Consider the following 14,570-nt stretch of genomic DNA (forward strand, 5'->3'; position numbering starts at 1 on the left):
TCATGGCAGTGGCTTTTTGGTTGTTTCTGCTTCAGGCTGCAGAAGATGGGCTGTTCCTGTAGTACTTCTTCTGACGAGTGGAGCGACAGCGACAGCGACAGCAGTCTGTCAGACTTCCCGACCTACGTTAGACGGAGCACGAAGACGGTGGAGCTGAGGCAGCACACCTCCGCAGGAACCCAGCATGCATGTTTGGATTCAGAGCTTAAAGGAGACAGCAGAAGCAGATGTGATGAGGAACCCCTGGAATCACATCCCCATGTGGTGTTACCCAGACTGAGCACAGGCGGAGAAGAAAACACTCCAGATGTGTCAAACAGCTTCTGCAGCATCCGTCCCATTGATGCTGATGACCTTGAGCAGGAGCAGAACCAGTGTGACACAGATGAGCCTGGTCCATCCACTGTGCTGCAAACCAGGTTATTAAAACCTCCTCCTGGGCCAGAGCCTGGTTTATTACCAACACCTCCTCCTGGGCCAGAGCCTGGTTTATTACCAACACCTCCTCCTGGGCCAGAGCCTGGTTTATTACCAACACCACCTCCTGGGCCAGAGCCTGGTTTATTGCCAACACCTCCTCCTGGACTGTCTCTACCAAGTGAGGTCAATGTGCGTCTCATCACGGGATCCTTACCAGATATCGGTCAAGAAACTCGCCGTGGATCCCCCAAATCTGAGTTTGACTGGCAGGACAATGCAGAGCTCCAACGTCCGTGGCTTCCAGCAAATTCACGCGTCTGGAAAATCCCGAGCCAAGATGAAGGCGATGGTCCCTCTGTCCCGATTTGTTTCTATCACGCACCCGAAGACCTGCCCCCCCCGAGACCTGAGTGTCAGGATGCTGGCACTCAAACTTTGCCCCCTGGTGCTGGTGGAGATGCTTCCACTCCATCCAAGATTGACTCCGTCTGTCCTGAGCAGCGGGTGATGGCTGAAGGGGGCAACAGTGGGGTAAAGACAAAGGCAACAGTGTGGTCCCAGGGCACACCCCAGGCTGAGTTCCCCCAGAGGGGGGGCCGTGTGGACACCCCAGGGCCAGTGTCGGAGCTCCAGCCCTCCAAGGCTCAGAATTGTCGGCCAATGTTAAATCGGTAAGTTTATGGCCCCCACCCTCGCTCACACTTTATTTCACTTGTGGAGCACTTGGTAACACCTGAGACCTGTTCCTCTTCAGGGGTCTGGAGCAGAGATCAAAGACCAAGGCTGACGACCAACCAGCTCATCCGCCAGGACAGCAAGTAAGTTTTGGGTGTTGAGTTGTTTTTGATGATTTAATTGTGTCCATTCATGTTACTCATTCTTAAAGTGAATGCCCCGATTGGTCACAGACACATCAACATTTATCGGGTTTAAGACCCCTGACAGGACAGATACCCCAGGTTATAGCAGACCTGTTGCAAAGATGCTCATGTTTGAAACTAAATCCTTGTGCTCTGACTTTTCAGGTGGGCTCCAAACTGACGTACGCACAGGTCTTGATGATGCCCCCACGGAAGCGTGCCCCACCCCCGGACCTTAGCCCCCCCTACCCAGAACAAGAGCCCCAACCAGCTTGGATTCCCCGTCCAATTAAGCTGAGATATGCAAGGCTGTGAACGGATCGCTATGGATATTTTGTTTTCAGTCTTTAAAAAAAAGCTGAACAGAATCTGCACCTCTACAATTGCTGCTTTTGAGGATATCTTTCTTTAGTTTGTTAAAAAAAAAATCCAGGTTCTGTTCCCATGTTTGATTGTTCTAGTGTTTTTCTTTTAACACACCTGCATAATTGATGCTCATAATTCTGATTTCTTCTATTAAAAAGCACTGAGCAATATGTCTGATTGCATCTTTTTTATCTCATGTTGGTACTGAGTTTGTTCGGCTTTTATTTGAGTTAATCAGGAGTGTTTTGGCTGTAGAAACTTCTGTTTGAGTAAAAAGGATTTGTTGATGTACCTCATTCACATTCTGTCCAGTGTGAAATCACAGAATCTGAAAACACTGACTTTGAGTGTTTAACACCATTACAAGTGTTTAAACACCATTTAAACATGAATGTGTGCAGAATATCCAGGTACAGGTGAGTTACTGATGGATATAAATATGACTGAACACTACTAAAGTGTATTCTGCACTTTGTTGTTCTCTGTTTTTTGTCATAACGTCTTCCATCCAGCAGGGGGCAGAATATCCATCAGGTTTATTGCTCTTTTTCATCCCCACGCACTTGTTTACAATGAGTATGATTTAATTCCTGAGGGCCGTAATGAAAAAGATGAAGGGGAGGAGAGGGGGGAGAGAGGAGAGGAAACCATGACCCAGTGGGGTGACGGAGGCCTGTCAGGTGATCATATTTCCGGACCCCGGCAGCCTCGGCCTATAACAGCATAACTAAGATGTGACCTAACGATTAGACGACCCCCTAAGTATGATAATTTGTCTGTCTATGATAGTAACTGGAACTACTGAATTAGTAACAATAAGCTTTATCAACGAGGAAGGTTTTAAGTCTGATCTTAACAGTAGAGATGGAGTCAGCCTCCCATACCTGGACAGGGAGCTGGTTCCACAGCTTGATCATCATACAGGTTGTGCAGTTGTTTGCCGGTTCTCCCTTTTTAAAAGATATCAAAAAAAGACAATTACAGGTGAACTAGGTGACAGTATTGTGCTCAGAAAGGACCATAATTAGCAGTAATGCCAGTTTATACTTTGCTGGACTTAGTTATTGGTTTGCTCCAGGGTTCTTTTGAACATTTCCTGTTCCACTTTTCTGTGGACTGTTTTAAGGTAGTTAAGAGTTAGGAAAGAGGAATAAACATCACTGGATCCAGATGTATTAGCAAATTATAGGCCAATATCCAACCTTCCTTTTATCTCTAAAGTTCTTGAGAAGGTGGTGGTGACTCAGTTACTGGAGCACCTGCAGAGGAACAGCCTGTTTGAGATGTTTCAGTCAGGCTTTAGAGCTCATCACAGCACAGAAACAGCACTTCACTATGAGCACTTCACTATGAGAAACAGATCTTCTCATAGCTTCCGATCATGGACTGGTCTCTATGCTGGTTCTGCTGGACCTCAGTGCTGCTTTTGATCCAGTTGATCACAGCATCTTGTTACATAGACTGGAACATGTGATTGGGATTAAAGGGACAGCACTAGACTGGTTTAGATCATATTTATCTGATAGATACTAGTTTGCCCATGTCCATGGCGTTCCGTCCTCATACAGTAGGGTTAGCCATGGAGTTCCTTAAGGTTCTGTACTTGGACCAATCCTCTTCACCTTGTACATGCTTCCCTTAGGGAACATTATTCGGTAGCATGGGATAAATTTTCATTGTTATGCTGATGACACTCAGCTTTATTTATCCATGAAACCAGAGATGACAGAGAAGTTAGTGAAGCTCCAGACCTGTCTTAAAGACATAAAGTCCTGGATGTCTTCAAATTTCCCTTTCCTTAACTCAGGAAAAACTGAGGTCATGGTGTTTGGTCCTAAACCTCTCAGGGCTAGATTAGATCACATGATCACTCGAGATGGTATCTCATTAACATCTAGTCTCTCTGAGGAATCTAGGAGTAACTTTTGATCAAAATCTCTCCTTCAACTCACACATCAAATTAGTCTCTAGAAGTGCCTTTTTCACCTGAGGAACATCACAAAGATCAGGAAGCTACTGACCCACCATGATGCTGAAAAGTTAGTCCAGCATTTGTTCCTTCCAGGCTGGACTATTGTGATTCTTTATTATCAGGGTGTCCAAACAACTCTTTAAGAAGCCTCCAGCTGATCCAAAATGCTGCAGCCAGAGTTCTGACAGGTATTGACCACAGAGATCACATGACTCCTGTAATGGCGTCGCTTCATTGGCTGCATGTTAAATTTAGAATTATTTTTAAAACCCTTCTTTTGACCTACAAGGTCCTCAGAGACCTAGCTCCATCCTACCTGGAGGAGCTAGTGATACCTTATCAGCCCAATAGACCGCTCCGCTCTCAGAATGCTGGTCTACTTGTGGTTCCCAGAGTTTCTAGGAGTAGGATGGGGGATTGAGCATTTAGCTACCAGGCCCCCCTGGTATGGAACCAGCTCCCTGTCCAGGTATGGGAGGCTGACTCCATCGCTACTTTTAAGATCAGGCTTAAAACCTACCTCTTTGAAAAAGCTTATTGTTGCTAATTCTGTAGTCCCAGTTACTATCATAGACAGACAAATTATCATACTTAGGGGGTCGTCTAATCGTTAGGTCACATCTTAGCTATGCTGTTATAGGCCGAGGCTGCCGGGGTCCGGAAATATGATCACCTGACAGGCCTCTGTCACCCCACTGGGTCATGGTTTCCTCTCCTTTCCTCCTCCTCGTCAAGCAGACTAGTTATGCTGATTCCTGTGTTTCCCCCTATTCATTTACAGGTATCGCCGCCTTCGGAGCTGCATGATGACCTCCGGCCCAGCTGACCCGTTGTATAGTGTATTTTTGGGTGTGTTCCTGTGCTCTGTGCCTCTCATCTGCTCTCCTCTCCTCTCCTCTCCTCTCCTCTCCTCTCCTCTCCTCTCCTCTCCTCTCCTCTCCTCTCCTCTCCTCTCCCTGTCCCTCTCCTCTCCTCTCCTCTCCTCTCTCTTTACCCAGCCGGCCATCAGCAGGAGGGTCCCCCTACATGAGCCTGGTCCTGCTCAAGGTTTCTTCCTGTTAAAGGGGAGTTTTTCCTGCCACTGTTGCTTGTCTGGGGTCAGGCCCTGGGATTCTGGAAAGCGCCTTGAAACAATTTTGATTGTATAAGACGCTATATAAATAAAGATTGATTTGATTTGATTTGATTTGATTTGATTTTGGTGAATTTGGGCCCTGTACGACAAATGGTTCAGGCTGAGACACGTGTTAAAAATAATTAAGAGAATAATTATTTTGAAAACTCCTGCAGGATAACAGACTGTGGCCCTTGCATCTGTCCTATTTGTCTGAGCCAAACCAGACGGTAAGAGATGTGCAGAGAACTTATAGAAAAGCCACAGACTGGAATGGGCCAACAGCTCCTGTGGCAGGTGGAACTTTCTGAGCTGATGCATGAAGTACATCCTCTGCTCTGTTGACAATGATTTCCGTGTTAGTTGACAACTTTAGCTCCTGAGAGGGAAGGTCTCCACAACAGCCAGTGTGTTGTTGAAGATGGTGATGGGGAAAGTTGGAGGTCATCTCCAGATATCAACTGTCTTTGGCCAAGATCAGCTCCAAGAAAAATCCCCAACAAGAAAACTCTTTGGACTTGGAAAAAGCAACTGAATTGTGTCTGTTGACTGATCAATAATTAAAAGTTACTCCCGAGTGTATTGGGTCAGAAAGGAACTGCAAAAAGCACACCAAAAACAAAAAGTGCAACAGAGCTTTGCACTGAGGTTGCCGACTGTGGCACCATCTTATAAACCCATTTAATAAGGTGTTTTTTGTCCTATTCTTTTAAATAGAGCTCCCAGTAACATCCCAGTGGCAGCTTAATGTTGGGTTTCACTGATCTTTTCTTTTCTGCCAGATCAATGCCGCAGCAGCCGGCAAGACGATTTTCTGGCCTGAGCGCCCTCACTCATCATGAATCAAGTTTAACGCTGACTGGCATAAGATGGCTGGCACGACAATCTGAAACGTTTAATCAACAGTGAATTCCGTAAAACCATAACCACATGCACTGGCCCGACTGAGACTTGGCAGCAGCTATGACACGTCATGGCACAAGTTGGAAAATGCCAATTGAAAATCGCACTCATTCTCATCTGGTTCTGTCCTCATGCCCACAAACTCAGGCGACAAATATGCGCCACCAGACCCCTTTCAAAGAATGACCGTGACACCTGGAACAGGCAACTCAGGATGCACCACAAGCTCAGGTTCCTCTTGGAAAAGATCACAGGAAAACATCACTTTGTGCACTGGAACAAGCAGAACAATTAAATCTAATCTGCGTACAGGAACAGAATGTCCCATTATCAGAAACATGTAAAACTCCACCAACAATACTTTACCTTTAGATTCTCACTTTTACCTCACTCTCCACTATAGACACAAAACCCTCCCTAATGAAATGCCAGTAGGGGTCGAAACCAGATGCATAAGAGTCTCTCTGAAATAAATGACCCCTTGCAGGAGCGACAATGGACCAGCCCAGCACTATAAGGTTGAGGTTTTTGTTTCAAGAAGTTACAGTCCATTTGCGCCCAGAGTTCCTTAAGGCTCTGGATGTTGTAGGGCTGTCGTAGTTGACTCTGCAACATCGCGTGGACATCGGGAGCGGTGCCGCTGGATTGGCAGACCAGGGTGGTAGTCCCTCTTTTTAAGAAAGGGGACCGGAGGGTGTGTTCCAACTATAGGGGGATCACACTCCTCAGCCTCCCTCCTCCTAGTGAGTGAGCTCAAAGATGGAACATGGACCTTTTTGTTAAAAGAATAGTTTTGAGCCACTTAAAGGGGACAATTCACGATTACAAACTTAAACCTTGTATACATGTACACTGTAAAAAGTGCTACATCCATAATGTAGATTTAGTACATTTTAAATTCTTGTACTTAACCTAATTTTATTTGTATTCTTTCATAAAAAGTATCAAAATACTTTGCCTCTACTTAAAATGCAAAATTATATATATAAGAATTTCTCTGAAATCTTACTGACACATTATATTTGAGAAATTGAGAATAAGTCTCTTAAACTGAATGACTTTTACGCCTCACTTGATGAAGACACGTTTCCAAACCTCCGGAGGCTAGCACAGAAGATGCTGGCGTTGTTTGGCTCGGCCTACGTGTGTGAGCAGACGTTCAGCGTCATGAATGTCAACAAAGCCCGTCGCAGATCCCAGTTAACAGACCAACACCGCAGATCTATCTAGAGAATTGCCACAACAAAACTACCTCCAGACATTGATGCGCTGGCAAAAAAAGGAGACCAACAACACTGTTCCCACTGAAATTTGTGAGTTTCTCTATTGTGTTTTGAAAAAAGCAAATCGAAAGTGTGTAAGTGCCTCTTTTAATTAAAAGTAATTTGCCCATTTACGCACAGCAGTGATACATTCTTTTCATTCGGAGCTTCAAGTCAGGGCAATCCGTTCATCATCTTCTGGAGTTCAACACAATTGGAAATTTTTAAGCTTGAGTATTTCTTTGAGTAATTATTTTCTAATTATTGAAAGTCATTCCATTTATATTTTTTTAATGAATGTTGATTTCTTTAACTTTGCACCTTCATTTAAAATTGATTAAAAACAGGTGTAATTTGCAATCAGTGTGTTTGTTATTTCAGTCTGTTTACATTTTCTTCCCCAGTATTTTGCACATTTGAAAGATGCAGTCCTTAATACTGAAGCGAATAAATCCGGTTGTACATGTATTATACATTTACTTATTTATTTATACTCCAACTAAATGCTCCTGGTCCGGCTCTTCTGCCAAATTTTAGAACCAATTGTGGCCCGCGAGTCACGAAGCTTGCTCACCCCTGTTCTAAATGCTGTGGCGTTTGTTTCTCTCCTCCTCTTCTTTGCAGGGGTCTCATTTTCTTGGTCTTGGTGAAGGCCCAGTCTGGGTAACCACAGGTTTTGAGAGCTGTCTTGATGTGGTCCTGTATCTTCTTCCTGCCTTGGGATGTGGTGGGTACTTCTTTGGCCCAGTGTTGGAGGGTTTTGATCACTCCCAACTTGTGTTCCAGTGGGTGGTAGGAGTCAAACTGGAGGTACTGGTCGGTATGTGTTGGTTTTTTTTGTGTTGCTTGTGTCTGTCTGTTTATACTGTTAAAACCTGGGTGGGAGGTTCCATCCCCAGCACCCCTTCTTCCTGTCATTCAGCAGCATTGTTATTGGGCCAATGTGTAGGACTTTGCTTTTGAAAGACCGCTGAGAACCTCTAGGGTTTTTTGTTTTTCCTCAGTTTTCATCAGTCCTTTTCTTAAATTATTAAATTCATGATTAAGGTCCTCCAGCACCTGCCTGAAGTAACGTTGACGTTTGGTCAGTAGTTCATACTCCTCGTGCAGTTTCTTCTCACTCTTGTGTGCTGAGCGTCTCTGGGTTCTGTGGGTACCAAGCTCAGATTCGACAATGCTGGTTTGCTCCTTCAGGCTGCTCAGATCACGACAAACTTTTGACTTCCATGTGTGCACCTGTTTCAGGTCCTGACGCAGAAGCTCTATTTCAGGTGCCAACCTCCTGGCGCTGCTCTCCAATTGGATGGCCTTTGTTGAATTGTTGACCACCAACGTCATCATTTTTTTCAGCTTCTCGGCCGTCTCGCTATCCATGCAACAGTTTCTGACGTAGCTATAGCAAAGTTGAGAAAGAGAGGCAATGTTCTCCTGAATGTGAGGGATTTTTTCCTGCTCAGCAGCCTTGGCAATCTCAACTGAAGCCAGGAGTTGGTCAAGTTTCTCCTCTCTCATCTTTAACATGTCATATTCCTTCATATAGTCTGGGAATTGGTGGATCCTCTGTTTCATCTCTTTCTCTTTGTCCCTGAGATCTGCAAGCTGTTTTTCAATGCTGGCAAGTTCCTTGGAGTCTTTCTCCATCTTTTTTATTAAAGGCTCCATCCCCTGTGGATCCTGAGCCTTCCTGCCTGCCTGCAGAGTTTCCCACTTGACCGTCAGCTCTTTGTACAGTGTTAACATTTCACTTTTGTCATTGTTGTGGGCCAGCTCTGCTTCATAATCCTCCTTTCGTTTCACAAGGAGGTCCATCTCCTCTTGGAGTATATCCATTTTTTTCAGCAGTTCCAAATTTGCTGTTGCCATAGAGAAATACTCTTTTTGTTTTGAAGGGCACATTGATTCTAAAGCCTCCTTAACGATGTCATTTGTTCTCTGGAGTTTCTTCATGGATTCTTCTACTTCTGCCCTTTTCATGAAAATATTATTGTTCCTTTCAGTTTCTCTGTTATTCTTGATTTTGAGACGTTTGTATTCCATGTAAAGTTTATTAGCGTCTGTCTGGTATTGGGGTGTCCCAGCAAGCAGATGGTAGTCAGCAACCTGACCCTCCAAGTCCTTAATGTCGTGGGCCAGGGTCTTATTTTGCTCCACAACATGGAGATAGTCAGCTTCATCGATGCTGAATTTTTTGATGTGATTTTCAAGTTTGCTTATCTCTGCGGCTATGTCCTGGTTCTTTTCTTGCAGAAGGCCCACGTAGTAGCTTTTGCTTTTACGCTGTCTGCAAGGAGCAGAAATAGGCATGCCACTGATGCCCTGGGACACCAACGGTCTGTCAGTAAGGCTAAATGACCCTGAAAGGGCCATTGACTTTCTGCTAATAAAACCAGCAGGACGAGTAGAACTAATCATCGTTGATGTTAGAAAATAATTGAGTAAATTTGAAAAGCAATTCAGTACACAGTATATTATATCCCCTGTGGCATATGTAAAGTATGTAGGTTTTACCCTACTTCAATTAGGTAAGTTGAAAAAAACTTTAAAGGTTAAAACCTTCAAAGTTTTTAAAACTCCTTTGATCTAAAACTTGACTGTCCAAGTTGGGAGTGATCAAAACCCTCCAACACCGGGCCAAAGAAATACGCACCACATCCCATTCGCGTTCGATGTGAAAGATAAAGATTTCTAACTCGTTTGAACTTAAACAATGACATTTCTCATCTGGAGCTCTTGTAAAGTTTTGATCTATGGAAAATATTTATTAGATTGACTATACCCTCACAATGAACACTTATCAACTGAGAAAGACTGTAACTATGCTGTGTTGTCATTTTCCCAAGATTGCATGATTCACAATAAAGAAAAGCTGGAGAAGTTTGATTATATGTGTGACCCAAAATCAAAACATGCAAACAATGCTTTGCTCAGTATGTCCTTGGTTTTTGGTGCAAGACTTCCAGTAGACAATACTGTCACGTGCACTACTGTGTCTGCATCTAGAACAGTTTTGAAGACGTGTGAGATGGACAGTTTTGACGGAGGGGTCCTCCGTAGGCTTGATCATTTGACAGGATCCTTTTAAAGTTGGAAACCTTCAGTTAGGAGAGAAGAAAAACATGAAGAAACACCAAGCACTCACTGCACAATGATGTAGGATTGATTCATTTTTATTTGTTTTTGCGTGCATCTGCTGACAAGTTTGTATTTTACATTTATGCATTATTTTTATATTTAGAGTTTCTTTTCAAATTCATTACATGAATAGCCCAGGACCCCCTCATGATGAAAAACAACATTGGTGCCAAGTTTCCCTTGTCCAGATGCGGGTCACCGGGGCCCCCTCCTGAAGCCAGGCCTGGGGGTGGGGCACGTTGGCGAGCGCCTGGTGGCCGGACCTCTGCCAATGGAGTTCGGCCGGGCACAGCCCAAAGAGGCAACATGGGACCCCCTTCCCGTGGGCTCACCACCTGCAGGAGGGGCCAAGGAGGTCGGGTGCATTGTGTTTTGGGTAGCGGCCGAAGGCAGGAACCTTGGCGGTCTGATCCCCAGCTGCATAAACTGGCTCTAGGGACATGGGATGTCACCCCTCTGGTGGGAAAGGAGCCTGAGTTTGTGCGCGAGGTTGAGAAGTTCCAACTAGATATAGTTGGCCTCACCTCGACCCATGGCAAGGGCTCTGGAACCAGTCTTCTCGAGAGGGGTTGGACTCTCTACCACTCTGGAGTTGCCGATGGTGAGAGGCGACAGGCAGGGGTGGCAATCCTCGTTGCTCCCTGGCTCAGTGCCTGTATATTGGAGTTTACCCCGGTGGATGAGAGGGTAGCCTCCTTTCGCCTTTGGGTGGGGGGACGGATCCTGACTGTTGTTTGTGCCTATGGTTCAAACAGCAGTTCAGCATATCCACCCTTTTCCGAGTCCTTAGATGAAGTGCTGGAGGGGGCGTAAGGATCCCCTAAAATGGCGCCGGTCAAGCGAGACGCGTATGAATGAGGCTTACTTTAAACTGCAGGACATCGATATGGGGCTGAAAATGGCAATCGAGCAATCTTAGTGTTTTCGCTATTCGCTATAGAACTGAGACTGCGCCTTTTATTACAGAGCGCCTTATGGTCGTGAACATACGGTAATATAACATACTTTAGCTTGCGATGTAAGTTGCTTCATTACTGTAGCTTTACCTTTAACAAACTGGTCACTGTATCTCGGGCATCTCCCAACACTAATTTGACTATTCTGCTTTACAGTATTTCAAATGAAATAAAGATCTTTTTCCCAAAGTTTAGATCAAACTTTTACTTAGGACATGGTACTTTTATCAACTACCAAGTACCTAAATCTACAATTTTCATTCCCTTTCTTACTTTCTAAATTTCTCATCGCTACAAATGCAAAGTATCTCATGCCATACTTGATTATCACAACACCCCTGTCATCTATCATCATTTTGATTCCTTACAGTATTTAACAATAGTGTCAAACTGTCCCTTTCTTGTCGATCAGCTTGTTGCTGCTTTGGCGACAGCTCACTGAAACTCTGGTTGCTGTTGTTTCCTTGACCACGATGATTTCCTGTGGCAGCTACATCTGTGTCTTGCCTCTCCATTGTGACACTGTACATCCAGAAACACGAACTGTAACATTGTCCTAATTCTTCAACACTATTACAATGGCATCAACAGCCATTTAATGGAAGTGTAAATGATACTCAACACGTCTGACTGAGGCATCTTTTTTTAATGTATCAGAAAATTAACATTGAAATTAACATTACATTCTGTTGTGCACCTTAAGAGTGTTCTTATCATCGGCTTCAAATCCATTGAAGGTCACCTATTGTTTATACTGCTTTCATGGGTCGACCCACCTTGGCTCGGCATTTGTTAAAAAAAATTATTTTAAAAAATGTTGAAGGCTCTGCTGTGGAGGCCTTTTGATTTACCAGCTCAATCTTCGCTTAGCTGCTGAGTTCTCTGCTCAAGCCGAGCCTGCAGCATCTGGACCTCCAGGTCCTTCACAAATAACTGAGCCAGAAGCTTGTGGACTTTACTGCATTTCCTTTGCAACATTGACACTGAGGCGGAAAGAGCTTCCAATCCAGTAGAGTTTTTCTCCTGAAGCCGCTCGTTCTTTGCCCTTTGAAGCTCCACGTCTTTTGTTTCAGCCAACTCTTTCTTTAGATCTGACACCTGCTTCTGCAGCGACAAAATCTGAAGCGCTGTTGAAGACTCTGCTGTGGAGGCCTTTTGATTTATCCGCTCAATTTCGTTGGTCAGCTCTTGAGTTCTCTTCTCAAGCTGAACCTGCAGCGTCTGGACCTCCTGGTCCTTCGCAACTAGCTGAGCCTGGAGTTTGTTGACGTTGCAGAGCTTCCCCCGGACCATGGACTCTGTTGCTGAAAGAGCTTCCATTGCACTCCAGTTTTTCTCCCGAAGCTGATTGTTTTTTGTCCTTTGAAGCTCCACAAAGTCTTTGGCCTCGGCCAGTTCGTTCTGCAGATCTGACACCTGCTTCTCCAGTGACAAAATGTGAAGCTCTGTTGAAGACTCTGCTGTGGAGGCCTTTTGAGTTATCAGCTCAATTTTGTTGGTCTGCTCTTGAGTTCTCTTCTCAAGCTGAACCTGCAGCGTCTGGACCTCCTGGTCCTTTGCAACTAGCTGAGCCTGGAGTTCATGAACTGTGCTAAGTTTTCTTTGAAACATGGACTCTGTGGCTGAAAGAGCTTCTTTTGCAATAGAATTTTTCTCCCAAAGCTGCTTGTTCTTTTTCCTGTGAAGCTCCACAAAGTCTTTTGTCTCAGCCAACTCTTTCTTTGAATCTGACACCTGCTTCTCCAGTGACAAAATGTGAAGCTCTGTTGAAGACTCTGCTTTGGAGGCCTTTTGATTTATCCGCTCAATTTCGTTGGTCAGCTCTTGAGTTCTCTTCTCAAGCTGAACCTGCAGCGTCTGGACTTCCTGGTCCTTCGCAACTAGCGGAGCCTGGAGTTTGTTGACGTTGCAGAGCTTCCCCCGGACCATGGACTCTGTTGCTGAAAGAGCTTCCATTGCACTCCAGTTTTTCTCCCGAAGCTGATTGTTTTTTGTCCTTTGAAGCTCCACAAAGTCTTTGGCCTCGGCCAGTTCGTTCTGCAGATCTGACACCTGCTTCTCCAGTGACAAAATGTGAAGCTCTGTTGAAGACTCTGTTGTGGAGGCCTTTTGAGTTATCAGCTCAATTTTGTTGGTCTGCTCTTGAGTTCTCTTCTCAAGCTCAACCTGCAGCATCTGGACCTCCTGATCCTTCGCAACTAGCTGAGCCTGGAGTTTGTCTACTTCACTGCATTTCCTTTGCAACATTGACACTGAGGCGGAAAGAGCTTCCAATGCAGTAGAGTTTTTCTCCTGAAGCTGCTCGTTCTTTTTCCTGTGAAGCTCAACAAAGTCTTTTTTCTCAGCCAACTCTTTCTTAAGATCTGACACCTGCTTCTCTTCATTGCTCAGCTCTTGAGTTCTCTTCTCAAGCTCAGCCTGGAGCTTCTGGATGTGCTGGTCCTTCACATCTACCAGAGACTGAAGTTCATGGACTTTGTCGAGGTTCCTTTGAACCATGGACTCTGTGGCTAAATTTATCTGTTTCAGGACACCCATCAAACTGACTGCCGTGGCTTCTGAATGGGTCAGGTTAACCAGACCAGAGATTAGCCTTGTTAACTTTTCCTCTGTGTCAGACTCCCTCCTCTTTCCACTTTGTTTCCACCCATTCATGTTGGTATTTTTTCCACTTTCTGCCATGTCAAAATCCCTCAGATCCTCTTCCGACTGTGAAAATTCCATCATTTGCATAGTTTTAACTATAGAGAAAAGCAGTCACAACTTTACTAATATGCTAGTTTATGGTATTTGAGCTAATTTAAAGATATTCCCTGGGTTTTCCTTCATTTCAGCTTGATTTTTTTTGTAATGTTTAAAAAAACTTCATGGCCTTGTTTTAGAAAAAGCTTTGTTAATTTTAGATGTAATGAACATGAATTTAGAAAAAAATTAAACCCAGACAATTTCACAGAAATTGTGATCTCATAGAGAATATGTATCTTGATATTGTGTCTCTATGAAATGTCTTACCTTGTGTTTTGTAATTCATGCGGTCATGTTGACTATGTGTAGAGAGCGCAGTTGTAATACAATGTGTTGCTTTGATTCAAAGTACCTTTGACCTTTGAATGAGGAAATGTCAAAGATTCTTTGATCCTTTTTATCCCTCAAACAGTTATTATTGGGATGCAAAGGATAACAAAAAAGGAGACTGGTCAGGTCCACCCAGATGTGTGCTACACTCCATCCACAATAAGGATGTGAAAGAAAAACACTGAAACACACAGGCACAGACCACAGACAAGGAATTGACAGCATTAGAGGGTAGTCACAAATTCACAACACACCATTACAGAGTGAGACGCCCATTTTGGTGAATTTGGGCCCTGTACGACAAATGGTTCAGTCTGAGACATGTGTTAAAAATAATTAAGAGAATAATTATTTTCAAAACTCTTGCAGGATAACAGACTGTGGCCCTTGCATTTTACACAGTGGCTCATGGAATAAAATAAGTTGATTACTAAATAAATCTATGTGTATATTTTACAGAAGGATGGGTATTGCCAAAAATGGACAGAATTTGGTCTTTATCGGGGTAAT

General features: G+C 44.2%; 2 protein-coding genes across 12 annotated transcripts in view; one reads left to right on the forward strand and one right to left on the reverse strand.

Moving 5' to 3' along the window:
- LOC105418562 (WW domain-binding protein 11-like) overlaps window positions 1-1,793 on the forward strand; it is a 1,118,483-nt gene extending 1,116,690 nt beyond the window's left edge. For all 11 annotated transcript variants that reach the window (XM_029826830.1, XM_029826832.1, XM_029826839.1 and 8 more), the window contains 3 exons: window positions 36-1,091; window positions 1,175-1,238; window positions 1,446-1,793. In XM_029826830.1, the coding sequence (XP_029682690.1) occupies window positions 36-1,091; window positions 1,175-1,238; window positions 1,446-1,595 (1,270 nt within the window). In that variant the 3' untranslated portion in view covers window positions 1,596-1,793. The remainder of the gene's footprint in view (window positions 1-35; window positions 1,092-1,174; window positions 1,239-1,445) is intronic.
- Window positions 1,794-7,728: 5,935 nt separating this feature from the next.
- LOC105418211 (myosin-11-like) lies at window positions 7,729-14,337 on the reverse strand. Its single transcript, XM_029826014.1, has 2 exons — window positions 11,845-14,337; window positions 7,729-9,178 (listed from the first exon to the last, which is right to left on the reverse strand). The coding sequence occupies exons 1-2, from the start codon at window positions 13,716-13,718 to the stop codon at window positions 7,828-7,830; spliced, it is 3,225 nt and encodes a 1,074-aa protein (XP_029681874.1). The 5' UTR covers window positions 13,719-14,337; the 3' UTR covers window positions 7,729-7,827.
- Window positions 14,338-14,570: the final 233 nt, after the last annotated feature.

Source organism: Takifugu rubripes, chromosome 19 (assembly GCF_901000725.2).
Source record: "Takifugu rubripes chromosome 19, fTakRub1.2, whole genome shotgun sequence".
NCBI lineage: Eukaryota > Metazoa > Chordata > Actinopteri > Tetraodontiformes > Tetraodontidae > Takifugu > Takifugu rubripes.